Below are 22,146 nucleotides of genomic sequence, written 5' to 3'. Positions count from 1 at the left end.
AGTGAAGCCACCAAATTATTAAAAAGGAAAGCGGTTACCTTGGGCTTTAATGTTTGCCAGAGGATTGTTTTCCCTTCACAATTTTCAGATGTAATTAGTTTCACTCCCACACCAATAGAGTCACAGGCCTCAGCAGATGCTTCCAGAGGACACTTCCTTCTAATTTTGATGGACAAGTTGTTTACGTTACATTGAATAATTTGTTGTGCCTTTGCCAAACACGTAAAGATTGAAATTACTTGACAAAATTCACACATCACATGTAAGTATAATAATCACTTTTAACACAGAGATTTTTGGACAAAAATTAAAAAAAAAAAATTGTTTACAAGTGGTTGAAAAGAAGATACCTGAGGTATTTGTACACTGAGAGTATGTGAAAACTATAGATGGACACTCAAACCCGGACTGAGTTTTCTTGTGTTTGTTTTTAATGACTTTGCGGTTGTAAGAAGAAACTATAAACCTTTAGTATTATCTCTGTAAAAAGTTGTTATGGTCAGCATGACATTTACTCGCTCTGCAGGCAGTGTACTGTGGGTTTTCTTTAAAAAAAAAATCTGAATGCTGCAGCTGGAAATAAAGTTAATGCGAGCTCTGAAAATAGACAAAAAATGTGAGCAGTAAAACCCAAACAATGAGCTGAGAGATGTTGGAAGTTTCTGCAGAGTTGGGTGATAATAGTGTGGAAATCCTTCGCTCGAGCAACACTATCCACATTACAGGTAGTCATTTGATGACGAGGCCAACTTTAACTGTTTCCATAAATCTGCACAAAGACTGCAGAATAATCAACTAGTCATAAATGGTGAGATGCGCTAGTTTGGCACCAAATTTACTCGCTTTAGATGAGTGCTGGAGAGTCTCTGTTGGAGGTAAAGGGAAAGTGGTGCAGCACTGAGGTTTATAGAAGTCTTTGAACCTGTGTCTCACAAAGACACGTGTAGGAAAGAAGTGCTGTTTTTATTTTTGGGATTAATCGACCAGGGGAGTGACTGATACTAGCTGTTGGTCGCAGATAAGAAGTCTGGGAAGCGTCTTTGATCTGGCTGACAACTTGCTATTAGTAATGTGGAGATTGATTTTCTTTGCTTAGAGTACGTCTGTTTTAACTCTAGTCTTGATACTAAACACTTGAGGAGGATAGTGACTGCTACTGTTTAACAACCAATTAATCATGTTGCTGTAACCGGGGGGGGGGGGGGGGGAGGGGGGAGTCTTTGAGTCTGATGTATAGATAATATCCTCGCTTGTCTTGCTGGAAGCTGCATTTAACCTACAGCTCTCCTGCTAAATACTGTATTCGTAATACAGTGACAATAATATTTAATATTGTCACTGGTGACTGGTGAATACTCAAAAGAAAATAATGCATGATAATTAAATGTTTCCATTAACTTTAAAATGAGAAATGATTAGGATGTCTAGTTGGATATTTTCTGTGTGAGTCACGGCTGCATGCTGTGGAATTTGATGATAAATCAAGACTTGAAGCCAAGTAGTTCCCCCAAGATGCCAGCGTTTCTAGCAGTAGGGTCCAGTGGGCCAATTCGATGGAAAAGGACAAAGTGTATGTTTGTGTTTGTGTTCGTGAGTGTGTGGGTGTGTGAGTGCGCACATGCATGTGAATCTGTGTGTTTGTACAAGCAGCTTTCTAAACCGCCACTGCCTCAGATACCGCCTATCGAAGCGTGTCAGGTTCCTAAGTGAAAAGGGGCACCAGTTTGCAGTGCTGTAAAGGAAAGAAAGAAAGAATGAATGGGAAGAAGGGGACTATTGGAAAAGGAGTAAACAATCTGGGGAAGTGGAGAAAGAGAAAGGAATGAGAAAGGGGTGGTGAAAAATTGTACAAATGCAACAGGGAAGATGAAGGGCACATTTCCCCAGTGCGGTATACGGCTATTACCCAGATTTTAGGACTCCTTGAGAGGAACGAATGTTGCTCCAGCAAAAGCTGTCAGTAGTGGCCGCACCTCCATCCATCCAGACACCCAGGGACTCCATTACACCCTGATGGGCTGGGATGGAAAACCAATCGAGGGGATATGGGTGCGAGCGGGAAAGCAATGTATGGGCACTGGGAACCGCATAGACAGGCAATCTGCCATGATGAAGAGGCTCCCTTCCCTCTTCCTCCTTTCGGACCCAGCATGTCCTCCTGCATCCCCTTCAAGCCCCACCGCGCTCTGCTGCATTGCATCGCCAGCTGACCGACCCGACATCTGCCTCACTCTTCGCACCTTCCTTCTCCCCCCTATTTCCTGCCAGGTCTCACTGTGAGCCCTGGCAGCAGGTATCCGTTCACATCATCACATGGAGAGCTGAAGCAGAGATGGGTTTCATTGGAGGAAAATAGATGGGAGTAATGTTTGAATTGGGGTGTAATGTAATTTAGGATTTTCCTGAAGTTCAACCCTGTTGAGATTTGTTGCTGTGTTCAGGGAGCTTTGAAGGCTGCAATGTTGGCTGCAGTGTGTTTAACTACCCTTCTGACAGCCCAGATGAGCTTGTGTTAGACATACATGTTCGCAAGGGTGGTATGATAAATTCATTAGGGACAGCTAAGGAATACAGATATTTCTGTAGCTACAACAAATCAACACTTTGAAAACACGGCAATCAATCTCGCTGGAGACTGTAACCCTCTCAGTGGGGCTGGGATGGAAGAATTGTATATTTATTGATTTTTAATGAAAGCTTTGCCGGCGTTCTTGTCCTCACTACTCGTGTTTCATCTCTGTTTTGATGACTAACACATCAGTGTATGTTTATGTCTTTTAATGTACTGTACTGTAAGTTACTGAGTTTCCCTTTTATAGAAATACTTAAACAATATTCAGTCTAAATTTCGATCCTGGTCAGCACAGATGTGTTGAGGAAGAAAAGAAACATAATTACTTCAACACACGGTGCTACGTTCAACACAGAAGAACCACAAAAATATTTGTTTTTATTTTCAAACACACATTGCGGGGTTTTTTTTAGACTGTGAATCATTTTCTGTTGTTGCTGCTGTGCTACAGCACATTCAATTCTATTCAGTGACTATGTGGCTCAGATGCTGATGTAGTTTTAAGGGTGTTTGAAGCTGTTCCAATCCATTCCTGATAAATTTTACACACAGCTCCCAAGGATCATGATCCTCCAGGTATGTTCAGGACCATGATATTATGTATAAGTGGTCAGGTTAGCACAAGTTTCAGTTGTTGGAAGCTGCAGTTCAGGTCTGACAGAGAATCAACAGGGAAGATAACCTGTTTTTGTTTATGTGTTGGCTGAAGATCTCAATCGATCAGGGACCAGAGATGTTTACATATTATACTTTCATTTGCTTATTTAAGTGCATGTTTAATAATTCAATTAGTTTTGGTCCCTTAAAAAGTGAAGACTTTATATAAAAAGGACTACAACTCAAACACAAATAAAAGCACTTTCATCTCATTGGCACTGTTTTATTTCCTGTAGTACTGAGCCAAAGTAAAACTAATGTGTCACTGATGGTCCTTATGGTCTCTGACCCAGGATATGAAAAGGTTCCACCTGTTCTGTCACCATATTGACATCACTAATGAGGACTTCATTTTTTCTTGTGTAATACTCCTCCAACTGCGCCAAGACTCATCCACAGTATTATTGCATCACTCCAGAAGTTTGGTCAGAAATGCTGTTATGTTTTTTTATGTGTGTGTAAAAGTGTCACCTAAGTGCACAGTTGGGCATGTCCTCATTGAGCCCTGTATATAAATGTTTTTTTTAACTGCTGGTGAGGGGGCGTCATACTGAGGATCTCTCTAAAAGTGCCTTGTTTGTGTGGATGGAACAAAAAATAAGTTTTTAGATCCAGACTTGTACTTTACATGAGCTCCAGTGACTCAGTCACTGAAAAATATGTGCGTTGTGTATATGCACATTTCCACAATCCCCTGGGTTATCCTTGCTTGCAGTTTATCATAACAGATTAAACTGATTTTCTCAGAGCTATTCTCTCTTTTGACTGCTTACTATTTTTATCCTGCAGCTCAAACACATATTTTCTTGTTTTTATCTCTTTTACGGTTGCCATGTCTCCAGACGTCTGCTGCATTTTTAAACATGAACATGTATTGCAAGAGTCAAAATCTTCAACAGGATATGTTTGAAATGGAAATCTGATGTGAACATCTCTGTGCAGGTGCCCTATGTCAAGGTGGCTCCAGAGGACATTCTGAAGGTCCAGTTCCCCCGGTTCACCACTCTGGACTTGAGACCAACTAATACCGACATCAGCCTGGCTGTGGCCGGCCTTCTCACCTTCTTTAACAGCACCACCTCCTGCCTCATCTGTGCCCAGGCTGACTGTGAGTACCGCATTCACACCCTCGTGACAAAACACACAATCATACACACCTGTGGAGAATGCTCACACGCCGTCTTCCCTGCATCTGGCGACAAAGTGCAAACATTTTTGTTTAATGTCTGCTCTCCTTTAACACGTGTTAGCAGGCACAGGCTTCTCGCACGCACGCACGCCGACTGTGTTCTGACAACAGATGCGGCGCTTATCAACATCTCACCCTGCGACACGCTTCCTTCTGAAGCAGCTGCTGCACTCCACAGCCACGAGTCCCTCGCAGCAACACACCCGATGACTGCATCCCAAAATAAATTACATTTACTGCAGAATCCTTTCGCTTCTTCCATATCAGTGGCATCCTTAAATTGAAATAATGATACAGCACGTCATGCTCTTTCCAGTATAATCTGTCTTCAACCTTTAACTCTCACTTTAATTTCTGTGTGTGGCCTTAAAACACTGCCCGCTCATCAAAACACATCTTTAAGACAAACAAAAGAGAACGAGGATGAAGGTTGCAGCTGTAACTACCAGCGATCTGACCGCCCCGATGTCAGAGGCACTTGTTAGATTCTAAGGATACTTGACTGAATGACCTTAAAAAAGCTTGAAAATCTCCTCAAGGGAAGTTATTTTCGTAAATAGAGTGGAAGATTAAATCACGACTTGTTCCCACCCTCTTATAGTCCAGCACGTAGTAATTACAACTCCCTAGACAAAGGCATTGTGACCCTGAGTGGCACCAGCTAACCTTTTTCCTAATCAGCACAAGGCTTTGAAGAAAAGAAAAAGGCTTGAGACATCAGCCATGTGTCTGACAGCCCGGATATGGCAATGAGTCGCTGTGAACCGCCTACCCCGGCTATCTCAATCCTCAGTTCTTCTGCCTTTCAACTTCCTCTTTGGCTGTCTTCTGGTCTTTGCTTTGGAGTCCGCTTTCATTTTTACCCTCTAAGTTGAGAATCGTCCCTTAAAGCACCATGGTTTGTGTGTTAAATCTCGAGCCTGGTCAATACTACATTTCTAATACTGAAATTTGCAGTAAAATAATTCCTATATCAATATATCGGCCAATATTCTATATATATTTATGTAGTGTATATACAATTTATATAAACACAATTCTTTGCAATGATCCCCCAGATGTTGTTATCAAACACTTTTGACTCTTGTATCAAAAATATGTGATATAGGCAGGATATTTAATTAGTTTATTGTCTGAAAGAAAACTACATACAAACCTACACAAACAGAAAAATTCCTAATTCTCCCCCTTAAGTTTTCATATTGGTGTATATCAGCCCACATATATACTGATGTATCTGTGATACGTCTTCATCGACCAATAAAATGCCGCAGGATATATCGGTCGGGCTCTAATTAAATCAAAGTTTCGTTTTGCGGTGAAATAATTAATTAAACTTCCTAAAAATAAATTCTGCCATTTAACCCCAGCAATTTTAGCCATTATAACTTCAGGGGTCAAAATAATATCATTAGTTGTTTTTTCCTTCGAGGTGTTTCTGTACCTGTCAGTCATTCTTCCAATTCGGGGCTCAGATTCTGTTTCTGTGACATTTATTATTCACAGAGTTGATCATTAAAGCTCAGTCCAGAACTGGGAACCTTTTAGGCACCCTCTGACTTTAATATTGGCAAGTTTGAAGAAAAGAAACGTATTTTAACATTGCATTTCTTATTCCCTCTGGTTGTGTGTGGGTGTACTGGTCGGTGGGGAGGTTCTCATTCTGTGTCAGTGGGCTAAAAGAAGACTGGAAATGAAATTAAAATAAGTGAAATGAGGGGAGATGAGAGGTAGATAGAGGAGAGCGAGGAGAGTCTGAAATGAGAGAGGAGGAGAGGAGAGGATGCCATTTGGCAGATGTAGGAGAGGTGAAATGTAGCAACTAGGGTGAGAGAAGGGGAGGAGGTAACCACGCTGGAATTATACATTAGCGACAAGCGGGAGACGGTCCAGGAAATGACGTGGCTGTATTGATTGCACTCTCTCATGTGACCCCCATTTATTCAATAGAAAATTCAGCATATGGCAAAATGCCTGGATTTGTGTGTGTGTGTGTGTGTGTGTGTGTGTGCGTGTGTGTGTGTGTGTGTGTGTGTGTCTGTCTCTCTCTCTCTCTCTCTCTCTGTATCTGGGTGTGTGTGGGTTAAGGTCTGCGTTCAGCAATCAGCTGAAACTGATTTGAGTTTGGCTCCGGCTCCACCAGCCCCGCCCTTCTTCATCAGCTCACACAGTCAGTTGGTTGGTTTGCAGCCTGCTGTCGGCGGCTCGTCCACATGTGCCGGCCTCATTAATCACTCTAGCCAGTGACAGCCTAATAGAGCGTGGCTAATTCATGAATATTTTCCAGCAATGGCTGAGGAAGCAGGAGTCGAGGTGGAGCTGTGCCCAAAAGAATGGTGCTCACCAGGACAGACATTAATCTAGCTGACCCTTGCTATTGATGGCAGTGGGTGCCGGAGCAGCCACGGCTCTGTAACTCTCGCCCAGAATAAGGTCTGTGGATGTGAGCCTTCAGACCTACCGTGAGGCCCCGCATATCGAGTATTTTTAGTATTTTTGCCAAACAAAAAGAAACAATAACAACAAAAACGCATACACAGAATTCGCTGGCATTGTACACCGTGCAAAGCTCACACACTCTCGGGCACCGTGAGACACTACTACAGCATTCCACTTTCAATTATTGAGGTGATTGGTGCAGCTGTCAGTAAGTGGAAAAAGAACATCAAATAAGCCCTGAAATGTATCTGGGAAAATTTGCAGGTAGAGGAACTCTAAGTTTCACTAAACAGTAGGTCGCAAATGCTTGCAGAGCATTTTTTTTTTTCCCTCCTTCGATAGGCACTGCTGGAGAGCAGGGTCTGCCAGTTTTGCTCACTGCAATGTACCATTGCAACTATAAAAGGAAACAGCACTTCTCTACTTTGTTGTATTACTTATAGTTATAGTTATAGTTATACCACCTATAAACTTATACCTATGATATGCTCACTTATGCCGCACGCCTGAGGATAATTGTTCTTTTTTTCTGGTGATAATTGCATGATCCTGTCATCTAATGAATTAGAATTCTCTCTTACCTCCAGCTGTCTGCATGTTTCACACTCTTTGTGACATTACCATCATAAAGGCGTCTACAGTCATTTAGTACTTTCACTCAGCTGTGACAGTTTTGTCATCTGATGTTGGTATAGTTTTACTCATACTCTCGTAGAGTTTGGTCCGTCTTGGCCTAATTTTAGTCGACAGAAACTGAAGACATTTCAGTCTCGTATTCGCCCGTGACCTTGTAGTCTTATTTTTACATTTTACATTTTCATATCTGGTGCTGATAGTGGTTAGAAATGTTATTATGTCTATCGCCAAATTAATGTAAAAGGCACAATCAGTTTAGGTTACTTGGTCATACACACTGTGCTCTGCAGAAATACAACAGACTCTTCAGCAAATTCAGTTCATGTTATCATTTCCAAACTGTGGCTGTGTGAAGAGAACCGCTCTCTCTCTCTCTGACATGTCGTTGGCATCAGCCCAGCTGCTTGTTCTCTCCACTGAAGAGCAGCACATCATTCAGAGGATGATTTACTCATTTCCGTCTTCACTAAAATACTGTTTACTGCCTGGGTGGTAGCTAAAGAAGAGTTACATGGTTGGATAACATTAATACGGTGACATTTCTTGATGAACATGTATAGGAAGCTTTTGATTAATGGTCGTCATTATTTCTGGAATTGACTCATTCCTTCTGACGGCATGAATCCGACTGCAAATAACATTATTATTATTATTACACCCACATCACCTGTGTTACTTTAGCAGTGTTAGATTGATGTTGGAAAATCTTTTTATATTTCTGAGCTTCCGCCTGCATGTTCGTAGTTTATCACAGCTGTTGTGTTGCTGCTTCCTGTCTAATTCTCATCTCATTGTTATTTGTAGATGACTTTAGTTCATTATCGTCAGACCACATTACTGACAGACACATGTGGTTACTGAATGTAAAGTGCTTCCTGTTAATAATAGTACAATGGGTGTGTGTCCGTCCATGTGTGTGTATGTGGGTGTGTGTGTCCGTGTGTGAAAGGTAAATGAGTGGTTGCCTAAGTTGAATGTCAGCCCTCACCTTTATCCGTGTGTCTGAGTAAGACACATAAAAAAGTGTATGCTTCTATACTTGTGAGAATAAATTGCATTCTCTAGATTCAAATCCTACCTTTAAACAGCCAACCACAACACTTGCTTTTATCTTAAAGCTATATTCCTTAAATAGTAACTTCACACCTGACCTGATGGATTTGGTTGTGTGTGCTTTGTTGTACCTGTAACCACACAAGTGCCACACAGTGATGTCACATGGTCCTTCAGCACACCTGTACATTACTACAGCAAGGTGACGAGCTAGAGAGTGACATCTCTTTCAGATTTCAGTCCAGGGTAATAAAAATCTGAATTTATTTTTTTTAAATTAACAGTCCAACAGGCCTATGAAGAAGAGAGCATCCAAAATCTCCTCTCTTAAAAAAAAAAAAAAAGCCCTTCGTCTTCAGGATCTAAACTAAAGGACAAAAGAACAAGTACACACACACCCAGGCTGCCTCCAATTCTGTGGAAGAGACTTGTTCTTTTCAGGAAAACATACACAGACACAATCCCACAGAACTTGTTTTCTCTGTACAAGGACTTATACAAAGAAAACTACAGAAAAGCACATTTTTCATTCTGCTGCATGATTTTCATTTGATTGAAACCGATTCACCAGAGCAAGCAGTGAGGGAACAACATGGCTGCTGCTGCAGAGTAACCAAGTGAAAGAAAAGATTTGCGCTTTCCTTTGAATCCCGTGCAGCCAAAACACTAAAGAGAATATGAACTTTCTTGTGTGTCACTCTATTTGTGTGTGTGTGTGTGTGTGTGTGTGTGTGTGTGTGTGTGTGTGTGTGTGTGTGTGTGTGTGTGTGTGTGTGTGTGTGTGTGTGCCATGTTTAGCCAGCTACATCTGGTACAGTGCACCATCTAATGTCATGAACTCAACACAAAATTGCATTTGATGCCGTGCAAGGCGTGATAGAGAGTGGAGGCAGGAGGCAGACAAGAAGGGTGCTTTAGCAGAAGCTATTTCAAGCTCATCAAAGTTATTCTGCGTTATACTACAGAGGAAGCTGATCTGACAGGTTGGAGGCGCAGGCAGGCTGGCAAACCGCAGCCAGGAGTGATGTCTCGTGAGTGCACAGACACATGCAGCCAGGTACAGGAAGGCAAATACACACACTCTGATATACTGCCATACAGATAGGCTATAAGACAGGCAGACACTGAGACATAATTACAGAAGCTTTTAGACATGATGCTGGCAACTGGGACAGGACTGTGGCTGGAGTTAATGTGCTCTGGAGAAGCTGAAGGAGTGAGCTTGATAACTTAAAATTGCTACATTAAATTTGGTCTCCATGTGACATGAATCGCTCGCCTGTCCTGTCACATGTCATTTTGCTATTACTTTATAATGGAGCTACTAGGTGGAGGCTGTGCTGATGCAAAACACTTTTTCACAGAGTTATGTACCCCTAGTATATCTTTTTTCCTGCCACTATCAAGAAATGTCACATGGGTGTGATTAGATCTGCAAAATTGTCAAGGCGAGGCCAGCACACAGTGGTTTTCTACTCGTAGGGCACTATTTGAATCCCAGAAGTGCAAAGTGGTAGATGTAGGGCACACTGACTGTGTGGCTGTCTCCAAGCAGCAGGTGCAGCAATGCAAAGTTAAAAGGGACCTTGTGAAATGGAATATAAAGCTGAGGGTGTGATAATTAATAAGTGCATCCTTAGCCAGTCGCATCCTGGATCTCAGTGCACCAAAACAGCTGCAACAATCCCGGGACAAAATAACAATTGTAGCTCAACAATGGAGCATGCTGGCAAAACGGGAACACATCACACTACAAATCTGCAACCAGATGGTGTTTTTTTTTTGTTGTTGTTTTTTTATTGACAACTTTACAACTATAATGACAGACAAACAATTAAAAAAGTGTTGATGAAGCTATTTATAGACTGCATTACTTCAATGCTAATTCATTCTTAATGCTACTGCACCTTAGGTCATAAATGGTCACATCATATCATAAAATGCATGAAATGCCACTTTTACCAAAAGTCAAGTGTGTGTACTTTTTTTTTTTTCTTTTTTTTGTAATAGCAGCCTGTGGGTCATTTTCAGGTGATTGAATGCAGTTAAACCCAGCGGAGGGTCTGTATGCAGCACCAGATGAGAGGCTGCAGATATATTAACATATATGTAGTGCTGGCTCGACATGGCAGCGTGGAGTTAATGAACTGAGGGAGAAGCTGTGGACTTTTATGGACTCTGTATTTATTTATACTATAAATAAGTGCTGACCGATTTATTGACATTTATGCTTTAACCTTAGCAAACATAAATTTGTGTTGCTGATTTAAAGGGCAAAACTGGCGAGGAAATGTTTCATTAAAATGATCTATTTACATTTTGAGCATGATTCCATTATTGGTGCATATTTTATCCGAAGTTTTAGTTTGGGCTTGATGATGAAATCATCAAGGGAGCCACAGATTGTCCTTTGTTTGAAAAAACAGACCTTATTTTGAGACATCCATTCTCAGCGCAAAACACATTTCGCCTTGTGCCGCTTCATTTGAATAAACATCCCATCTGTTTGTGCCTCTCTTCACACCTGTGCACCATGCGCTCTGTGCCTGGCACCATATTACAAAACAGGTGGGCAAAGTAAATGTCAAGGTCAGGAAAATACTCAATTTTACCACCACAAAACCAGGGCCCTTAGATTCACTCAGGTTGTATTTTCTCTCTGCAGCACAACTTGTGTATTAGTTTAAATTCCTATATAGGAAGCTCACAGGGTCTGCTAATATATGGATGCAAAGTGACTGGTAAAATGCTGCGGGGAGCGTTTTGATTAAGTCGGCTATGCTTTAATTAGGGCAAATCCCACTTACCCAACTGGAGTCAAACGGTCTATTACCATGGGATGGAGCACAGGAGAAGTTGCTGAAACGTCGCTTTGCATTTGATAGCTTTACAAAAATTGCAATTAAAGGTGATCATTCCCGTTTTCCTGTGTTACAGGTTTTTTTTTTATGGATTCATTACACTTGTTCATTAAGTTGAAGTTAAAGCGGCATTACAAGATCAAGCATCACCTCCTAAATAAGCCTAACTTTCCTTAACTTCTTGGTTATGTATGGTATTTTCTTAACTTAGAAATAAAAGATTAGCACTGTAAAGCTCCATCCCCTTTAGGAAAGTCTTCCCTTCATTGCAAGTAACTCTCTCATATGTTTTCTTTTCTTTTGTGTGCATGTGTGTGCGTGTGTCTTCCCGGCAGGCTTATTGAACCTGGAGCAGCTCCTTAGGCAGTTCCTCATCTCCAAGGAGACTCTGTCTGTGCGCATGCTTGATGACAGCCAGGACCCCACCCCGCTCCTGAAGGAGATTCGAGATGACAAGACTGCCACCATTATAGTCGATGCCAATGCCACCATGTCACATATCATTTTGGAACGGGTTAGTATGGTTCACTTGAATACCATGATACACTTGCACTGATTTTCTTTACTCCATACAGTCCTAGCTTAATACCAGTCCACATTTATATACTTCTCATACACTTCAAAACTGAAAAGTAACAGGAAAACGCCGGCGGCAACAAGTGTTCAAGGCTGAAAGTGATTATAAATGTGGAGAGGGATTTTTTTTTTTTTTACAGAGAGAAAGTTGGTTATTCTTCAGTTTTGAACTGTAAAGGTTGTATTCCTCACTCGACTCAACAAGTAGTGTGCGGACGATTTAAAAAAAGGGAAATGTCCTATTGACCTCGATCCACGTGCTGTCTTCAATCAAAAGATGGTTAGTGAAAATGTACCCACTTTAGTGGGCACAGATTTGAAAAGAAAGGGATTATAGAATTTAAGACTCCAAAAAACTTTGTCCAAAATAAAAGGCGAGTAAACTGAGGCCGAATCAAACTGATGTAGATGGATTAAAACATGAAATCAAGTTGTACTTCAGTGATTCATTGTGCAAAAGGGAGAATTCAGCAACGTTTTGTTGATGTATGTGAGTAAGAAATGAAGGAGCCCTTTTGTCTAGTCTTTAACACCATGCATGTTTAACCAGCGATTATCAAAGTCAGGAAAGTAATTTGGGTGGAACGCTTCTTTCATGTCCTTTAGATGTGTTATCCATGCGTTGCTTCCTTCTCTAAAAACATCTTGGACATAAAAATTGAACTTTGAATATAAAATGCAAAGCCACAGAGTTCACAGTGAGAAAAACATCTCACTGTCAACATCAATGACTGCTATTTCTGTCAGCGTTTCAACAATGTAACCCTTTCTGTACTTTCTTTGCGTATAGCACATAACAATGTGAGATTATTATTAAGACCTCGGCCACATTGACTCCGACATAGTACCAATGCATCTCTTGATTGGAGTCTTGTAATTAGTGAGTGTATGAATAGGTGAGTGTGGGAGTTGAGGAAGCGAGGATACAGCAGCAGCATATGGTCTCTTAGTGATTTATACAAGCATCATTATTTCTGTAAGGCACTGGATGCATGGCCATAATGGAAGTGACAATAAGTGAAGAAAAAGGTGGCTTGGGAGGAGTCGGACAGAGAAGATGTTTTTTGTGCTTTTGACCTTTTTCTCACTCATTCTCTCTAAAGTAGTCTCTCTACATGATATAGCTCTCAGTATTTTTCACTCTCAATAACGTTTTTAAACTGCCATCAGTGGTCATCCAGTCACCATAGCAACCCTGGCAACCCTGGGCCACAGAGCAGCGGGAGTCCTCACTGGGGCTGGACTCGCTTCTCTCTTTCTCTGTTCCCCTTCTTCCTCAGTCTGTCTCCTTACTTTTAATATGGAGTTGTTCTCTCTTCTTGCTCTCCCTTCTCTGTGTTCTCTGACCAAAATGCAGAGGAGACGATTTCACTTTATTTCCTCACACCTCCTCTACCAGGGGGTCCTGTGTATCCATCTCTCCATCTCTCACTCTTTTGTCTGCTCCGTATGTCAGGCTGTTAGTCTCTCTGTCGGTCATGAGCCTGTCCTGCAGCAGGGGGGTGGAAAGTTGGCAGCCACACCTCTTGTGTGGAGTACGTAGTTGTCTAACATATCAAGGCTGCGCGCCGGCATATTTGCCAGTCTCGGATGATGATAAGAGCGCCCAGCTTGTCTAAAGGGACAGAGTCGTCCTTTGTCATGCAAGAAATTCCCCCTTGTTGGTCCTGTTTACATCTTACATCAAACCCTCTTCAGACAAAGGTCTCACTCTCTGAGGTTTTGGCATTCGGTGCGGTTTAGGTCAGCCGTGTTAGCATTCTGAATGTAATCTCATTCAGTCAGGCCTCAACTGTTCACAGCTCCACAGAACCAGAGTGGGATAGAAAGTGAGCCCATGTATACGGAGGCAGTGCAAATCGAGTGCACTCTGACCACAAGCTGTGGCAGAACAACGAGGAGATCAAAAGTGGAAAAAAAAAAAAGGCAGCGAAGCTTGTGAATGCAACGAAAGTAGACCAAAAGGATTTTCCATCAGCTGTTTGTTTCTACAGTTCATTGTGAATGAAATGTGGGCAGCGACCAAAGCAATGTCAGCTTCTCCTCCGTTGTATTAAAGGCACAGTTCACCCAAAGAAAAGATGCAATGGTTTGAAATGGGACTTCCCATATTTTGTAATATGTGAGAAAAATCTAAACCACTTTATGGCTTTAGCTTGCTCTACGTGATGTGTTTAACCTCAGGGCCACATGCAAACAAGCAGCCTCCCCGCATCATATCATTTCCTGACATAGTCAACCTCGTAGTAGTTTCAAAGTAATAGTGGACTCCGTATTCTCAGAGGAGGAAGCTTTATGAAAGCATCTTGAGAGGTAATTTGCATTTCAAAGATGTATTTGAATGTTTTCGCTTTGATAATAAGTGCCTTTCTGTCTTTCCGCGTAGTTCATTATTTATGTTCCTGTGAAAGATTTCTGCTGAATATTCGTCATTGGAGTGACATACACTCATACCAGTAACACACAAATACCCACAGAGATTACACTTTTTGCAGATTTGACAGCTAAATATCTGTAATTAAAGTCTTTCTAATGATATGTAACCTCCGCATCTTGTAGTAGCTGCTTATTATGTAAATATGTAAATTTCAGTACAACCAGGTGAGGAAAATAAATTCTATTAGCAGTGTTTCGGAAGTGGCGTAAGGTTTAGTTTATGCACATGAAAGTTTCCAGTTGAGGTTAAATGATGATTTCTAAAAACAATTTTTGGGAAAAAGAGGATGTTCTTTAAAACTGGTTGGATTTATGTATATATACACTTAATATTTATAGATTTGAATAATGTGCACTACAGCCTGATTAAACTGAAGCCTATAGCTCACTGATTTTCTTTTTTGATAATGACTTTAATGAAATGAAACTATGAAAAGTTCACCCTGCCCTTCACAACTGCTCCTCACTCTGACTTTGATTTAATCAAATTGTAAGACAGAGGCTTGAGCGGCATACTAATGTACCTCAGAAATTAATTGCTCCATTGAGAGCCTTCGTCAGATAAGAATGCGTCTGGTCTTATCAAGATGTGGATTTGATCTGTCTGCTCAGAGAAGAGCTTGAGTATCACTGAATCACTGACCTCTCAACTTCTCTCCCCCTTTTCTTTACTCTCTCTGCTTTTTATTTTGTCCTCCTCTTGTGTATATCTGACCTCCAACTCTGTTCATTCAAAATCACATCCTCAAATATCTGTTTTGTGCTTCATGTACTCCTTTTTTCTTACATTTTTCTTTATCTTTCCCCCTTCCCGGTCTTGTCTTTTCTTCTGCAGGCGTCCGAGCTGGGAATGCTGTCAGTCTACTACACTTACATCTTCACCTCTCTGGTAAGCAAACAGGAGATGGCATGTGGTCATTTAGAGTCTAGATTTCACACCTACAGAAGCACATCAGTGCTCTAATGCTGTGCTCATGTAGGGTATCAAAATAGCACACTTTAATTGGTACTCCTCAGTCAAGTGAATGATTGAATGGGTAGAGATTTGACAGAGGAGTCGTTGCATAGCTCCATTATATCGGGGGGTTTATAGTCGATTTTCTCCCTCATTTCATGACTGCAAATTACAGACAGAGTGTAGTGGTAGCTCCAGTCACTGCTTTCATTGGTTGAAGTGCACTTTTGGACCCAACAAATAAATAATAATAATTGTTATAATTCCTACTTGTACTGCTTTTGGTGTTGTTTCTGCTGCCATTCTTGTCGTAATGATGACTGTAGAGCTGGCCAAGCTCCCACTGAATGAACAATGAAGTCATCAACATTCATTTGTGTCGATGAATGAGTCGAGAATAATTTTACACATCCTTCCTTCCTTCCTTCCTTCTTTCTTTCTTTCTTTCTTTCTTTCTTTCTTTCTTTCTTTCTTTCTTTCTTTCTTTCTTTCTTTCTTTCTTTCTTTCTTTCTTTCTTTCTTTTTTTCTTTCTTTCTTTTTTTCTTTCTTTCTTTCTTTCTTTCTTTCCCTCCCTCCTTCCCTCCTTATTTGTGAATTTACATGACACACTTTTTTTTTGTTTTAACTCATTTTGTCAGTGATTTACTTACAGCTGTTTTGGCTGGTTAGCTCAAGAGGAGCACTTGGTTCTGAATTGGTTCTAATTGCGTAGACCCCATCACACGGTGTTTATATTTTTTGTGATCAGTGTCTTGAACTTGTAAGCTTTACATTTTATGTAAAGATATAATTATTTTGTATTTAACTATTTGTGCTCATGAACTGTTTTATGTTGATTTCTTCACATTGCATTATACTGTGGGATGCAAAGCTTGGTAAATGATGGTTCATAGTTGATGTTGCATATTGTTTACAATGGACAGTGTCCTGAAAAGTGATGACAGAGGCAAATAGAGAAATAGCTGAGGAGACAGCCACGGGAAATGCATTTTTGCAAAGTTACTTTCAAAGCAGTAGAAGGCCAACAGCTGAGTCTTTATGACAGAAATATCGAACAGGCACTTCTTCAATACTTCATCCCCATTAGGTATACAATAAAGTCACATCAGCAAGTTTTGTTAAATATAAAAATATTTTATTCCAAGCGTTTTACATACTATTTCATATGATCTACTGTGCAAACATTAGGATGAGGATTGGGGACAAAAGAGTTGGGGATGAGGTGTTCCCCTTTTTTTTCTTTGAGTCACTGGCCATCAAAATGTCTGAGCATATCCCTGCTGGATATTAAAGGGACGGCCCTTAAATTGGAGAATAATGGGTTTTAGTCACAAAGGTTAAAGGATCTGTGAGAGTTGTTGTAAGATCACAATGATAGCGGCTTGGAGAAAAATTTATGCTACAGTAAACTGAGCAGATAGCTGATCCCTAATGGAAATTAATGAGGTTCAAAACACTTTGCTCTAATAGCGCTGTAGAGATGATCATATCAAGCTGATATATGACTCATTAAGAGTGGGCTGCTGCCATCTTCATGTTCTCCTCCATAGCCCTTGACATAGTCACTTCTCTAATTGTTGCACTCTTTTTTTTAAGTTGCTTGTTTTCCTTTGTATTCACAACTAAATAAGCTCCCTCATCAATTTCCTCTGGTGTTGCTGTGCAGATCTGCTGGAGGGCACAGCCAAGCACACAGATTCATGGTAGATACTAGACGATGACCCCACGTCCATACTATCACACTACCATTACCACAATCTTCTTAAAATACAGCTATTTCTTTGTGACAGCATCGTTAATAGCTCCAGCTAACACCATTAAAATGTGCAACAGTGTGCCACTGGCTGCCGGGGATGTGATGCAGAAGCTTTGAGTGAATAGAAGCACTTTTGTCTCATTATTTGTCATATTAAGTAATTCATTCTATTTATTGTGGTTTGAAATGGCTCTGCTGTTTGTGGGTTTTTTTTAGACCAAAGAGGACAGGATCAAGTTGCATTAAGTTTTTCTTTCTTTTTTTTGTTTATCGTTCCCTCATATTCCACAATCACTATGTGGAATATACTTAATAATGACAGTAATACCTTGACTGCTCCGGTCGCTTCTTCATCCTCTCATAAAAGTACACTGCTATTTCCTGTCCAGAAAAATGATAGCTTAAATACTTAGAACGGGCAGTGCCACTGTGATGTTTTCATAGCACAGTGAACCTACACAAGGCATACAAGGAGTATGATTTTAGAGTTTACTTGAGAAGCTGGTGCACATCCCAGTCAAAGGTTTTTTTTTCTTTGCCTACAACAGTATTTCATTTTTATTTACATTACATAGGCCAATATCACAGCAGCAGTCATTCCATAACTTTCCTTGAGATGGCTAACCTCCATCAAAACGAACTATTTGCAAAGCCCCACCCTGACCCCAGTTACTGTTGCTACACCTGCCAGTTTCCATTGCATTTTAGTACTGCATAGTTAATTGTTGTTTACATAATATGAGATTTACTATCTGAAAAGCCCCTGAACATTACTGTAATAACTAAAACACCAGCCTTTGAACAGAGCCTTTTGGGTATATTATTGGTAATTTAATTTGTCTAGGTAAGGTAGTATGGAGCAGTTTTTCAAAAAACAATTTAATGCCATTGTTTATTCAATGTTTCCTTTTTTAAAACAAGGCCTAATGAACACCACTTCCCACAAGTCCCAGACCTTTTCAAGCTGAATTTCACAGCTTGAGGAAAGAATGTACTCCATAGGCACTGGTGCACTTGTTTTCATGGGAGCTATAGCCTAGTTTCTTCTGTACTTAAAAGGTAATTATTGTTCAACCTGACTTAAAATCACAAAGGTTTCAATTACTAGTGGATCCCAATTTGCCTTAAACGTACAGACAGATTTCAAAATGCTTTACAGAAGGTGACCAAATTCTTTCTTATAAAGGGCCAAAAATGTATCATGGATGGAGGGCTGTGGGTCAAAAATAAATATTGTGTTAGGTAAAAAATCATATAAAAAATGATTTAATTTTTTTATTTGTTTATCTAAAAATATTTTTCTGAAAATTAACATTCTAAATCGAACTTCTCATTTTAGAATAATTAAAACACTACGCATTAATTTTTGTAATCATGATTTTATTATTTTGCAGAAATTATTGTCAAAAACCATCGTCTTGCCAATTTTTTCTACATTTTCTCATGTCAGAGTGTCACTACCTCGATCTTTAATCTTGACTGGCAGCCCAAAGACATTGACGTAGAACGCAGAATTAATAGCACAAGCATTAGCAGGAGACGGGGACAATACCATCAGTTGTCGTAATTAACACGTAGGCCAATTTAATTTATTAGGGAAGTTTAACCGCACTATTACCATAAAACAGTACCATAAAACATACTATGTCATTTTTAGCTGGATACAATTTACAATTTATAATCATTACAGTTTGGATTTTCCAGCAGTTAAGAATAAGGAGAGTAAGCACAAGCTTGTCAGATGCTGAGGTGGGCCAAAACAAATAAACCTGGCCCGCAGGCCCCAAATTGGGCTCCTCTAATCTATGCTATAACTGCAGTCTAGATGTAGCGGCCTACATGTGACCTCAGAGGCAGCGGCTCAAGAAAAATGTCATGTTTCATTTTTGCAACTCCTGCATTGAGTGTTGTTGTTTTTTTTTTGTTGTTTGTTTTTTTAAATGGACTGACAAATTAACTCTTTTATATCATTGTTTGATAAAATTCAAGTTTGTGATATAATTTGATTCACTGTATAAGAAATACCAATACTTTTCCTGTGAGCCTCCGGGGCTCCTTCTGATAGTGATTATAGAGCCACAGACAGATGGAGACAAGATGACTGATAAAGATGATGATTATACGATCACTAATCTGTCTGTCTGTCTGTCTGTCTGTGTCTGTCTGTGTGTGTGTGTGTGTGTGTGTGTGTGTGTGTGTGTGTGTGTGTGTGTGTGTGTGTGTGTGTGTGTGTGTGTGTATATATACACACACTTTTACTGGTAGCGGGTGTTCCAGTAAAATGTCATGTTTCATTTAAATAATACTTACTTTACTTTATATAGATATATATATATACACACTTTTACTGGTAGCGGGTGTTCCAGTCCTGATATTCTCATCATCTCAGGGAGCAAATAACATTTCTTGAAGTCTGTTTAAAGGTTACTCTTATCAGTTAATGCCTCATCTTTCCCCCTTAAAAAGCATTTACATTAGGCGACCTGTGACCTAATACTTACTTTACTTTGTTCTCACAGTCATGTTAATGAAAGTGATTATGTTAACGACATCAGAAAGATTCTGCATCACTTTAAAAAAAATAAGATCAGAAGAATGCAGGATTTTGTGAAATGAGCAACTGACTGTGTGTGTTAATTTTCTGTTGAGATACGGCAAGCTTTGTTTGATGAAATTAAACACAGTAGTAATTGGCTGATGCATTTTCTAAGTGGGGTGTCTTTTTAAGTGCACAGGGTTCGCTGTGAAATGATTTTCCATGCGTTAACATCGATTGGACTTCATTAAGCTTCACAGAGTTATAGGATTAAGCAATCAGTTTTTCAGGATAATGATAACGAGTTTTGCTTTCAGGAACCTATAATGTTTTCAATAATGGAAGCTTGTGTGTTATTATACTGCACTGTATGTGGACATTATAGATGGCACGTAAAGCTCAGTGGGGTGAGTCTTCAGTATTCAGTGTGCTGGCTTTAAGAACATTTTCATGAGATTTATTTGTACTGTAAAGTTCATAAATTCAGACATTTTCTTTTCAGGTTCCATAAATTAATCTGATAAATATGATTTCTGCTCTTTATTTCTTTATTGTAGTGTGAGACTTTTACAGCATCAATAGAGCTCTCCTTACATATGTTATCAATATCAAAAAAAATGTTTTGCACCAGTTTAAACACCTTCTGATGGCCCCAATTTTAACTTATGTAGATTTGAGTCAGTGCCCATGTAAAACTAGGTGTCATGGATGCGAAGATGTATTCTGATCAGAGAAACCCCTAATTAATTTGATTTGCTGTCAAGAGTTTTCATATTATCTGTGGTATAATAACTTGATGGAATAAGTGAGAGTTAAGCAGGGGGTTTAAATGAAAGTAGATACTGTGGTTAATGCTAATTTGGGCTCTGCTTCTACCAGCATGACTGATGTGGTTGAACAAACGAAGTTGATGTCTAAACTGATCACATAGCTTTGTACTTCTGTATTTTGGAGAGTTCTTTAATGCTAATAAATAAATTCATAACGTCAAATGTTTTACTGGAATAAACAAAACTTGGTTTACTGAGGTTAGTCACTGCCATTTAACTGAACCAGTGGTGCCATAAGTGCTTTTAATGTACTGTACATGTCAGTGTTTCATCTTCACAACAGACAGCGCTAAAACTAAATGCCAACAACTCAAACAATTGAGCCTGGAGGGTCAAGATGTAAACAGTGTGATAACATCACACATTTACTGGCTAATGGAGTCTGGCTGAACATTGAGGTGGACCTTTTTTAAAGAGTTGTACTCTCATATTCTCACTTTTATTAGTTTTTAAACTTTGTTTCTGTTCCCATTCGCCGATGCAATCCAAGTTGGATTTTCTTTAGAGCATAATGTACGTATACCTTATATATATATATATATGTTAAAAATGAGTTCATCCTGATTGAAACAACTCTCTTTTTGGAGAAGGATTTTTGTTTTGAATTTAAGCCTACATTACACCGACGTACATAAAAATCCACACTATCATAAATACAGTGACAGGCCAGTTCATCAGTTATCTAAAATACAAAATGTAAAGCTATCATGTCTGTATTTTTGAATCTTTGTAAGATCTTTATTTAATGTGTCTGTCTCTCAGTTTCTTACCCTGCTATTCTGGCCAAAGAATAAAAAATTAAAAAAAAAAAAAAAATTTAAAAATAGTCTGGATGTAGTTATAGCACTTTCACAAAAGATCAGAAACTCTTCAGAAACCTGTCTGCTTCACTAACTCTGATACATATTGCAACACATGTTTGCTTCACAACAAAGGCAGACACCGTTTAGAAACATGCTGTCGTATTTATAATACATACATCATGTAGCCTCTTAAGATTATGAATAACCTCTTGAGATTGTAAACTGTAACTGGTAATCATCAATCATGCAGCATTATTAAAAGTGATGATCTATATATGGATTTCTAAACAGGGGCATGTGAGATTAATTATGCATGTTTTAAAATGAGTTCATGTAATTGCTAGCAATGTACACCATTATAGTTGGAAATTGCAGAAAACTACTGCTGTGAAATGCCACAATTGTCTTACAAATTGTGAAGACGAAACATAAATCATTCTTAAATGTTCTATTCTTTCTGCGTGTCCTCCATCTTCATCTTTTTATTCTATCTGTTGTGTCCCCCTACTTTGTCCAACCATCCTCTACCTCTGCCTTCCTCCTCTGCTGACACTTCATTTGTATCTGGCCCTGACATCCCTGACTAACGATCTGCCAGGCTGCTCCCCTGCCTAATCTGTTTCCCCTGAATCATCATCTCAAGACGCTCATCAACGTCTTCCTGCAGCAACCCGTCTTGACTCGGGGTTTTGTCATGGCCACTTATAGATCTGACTGCTTTCAGTCATCATTTTGGTTTATTCAGTTGTGTATTGATGGTATTAATCTGGGGAGAAATTAGGCAAGGAACGAGTGGTACAAATGCATCATCATCACGTTATGCTACCCTATTCTAGTGAATATAGT

The 22,146-nt window shown here is 39.7% G+C and overlaps 1 protein-coding gene across 2 annotated transcripts in view; it reads left to right on the top strand.

The window, feature by feature from the left end:
* The window catches only part of grik4 (glutamate receptor, ionotropic, kainate 4), a 272,058-nt gene that overhangs the window by 179,673 nt on the left and 70,239 nt on the right, over positions 1-22,146 (top strand). For both annotated transcript variants that reach the window (XM_069148046.1, XM_069148047.1), the window contains 3 exons: positions 4,172-4,337; positions 11,743-11,921; positions 15,255-15,308. In XM_069148046.1, the coding sequence (XP_069004147.1) occupies positions 4,172-4,337; positions 11,743-11,921; positions 15,255-15,308 (399 nt within the window). The remainder of the gene's footprint in view (positions 1-4,171; positions 4,338-11,742; positions 11,922-15,254; positions 15,309-22,146) is intronic.

Source organism: Embiotoca jacksoni, unplaced genomic scaffold (genome assembly GCF_022577435.1).
Source record: "Embiotoca jacksoni isolate LCO1_2020_lvr unplaced genomic scaffold, fEmbJac1.0.p SCAF_14, whole genome shotgun sequence".
Lineage (NCBI taxonomy): Eukaryota > Metazoa > Chordata > Actinopteri > Embiotocidae > Embiotoca > Embiotoca jacksoni.
This window is presented reverse-complemented; position numbering and strand designations above follow the sequence as displayed.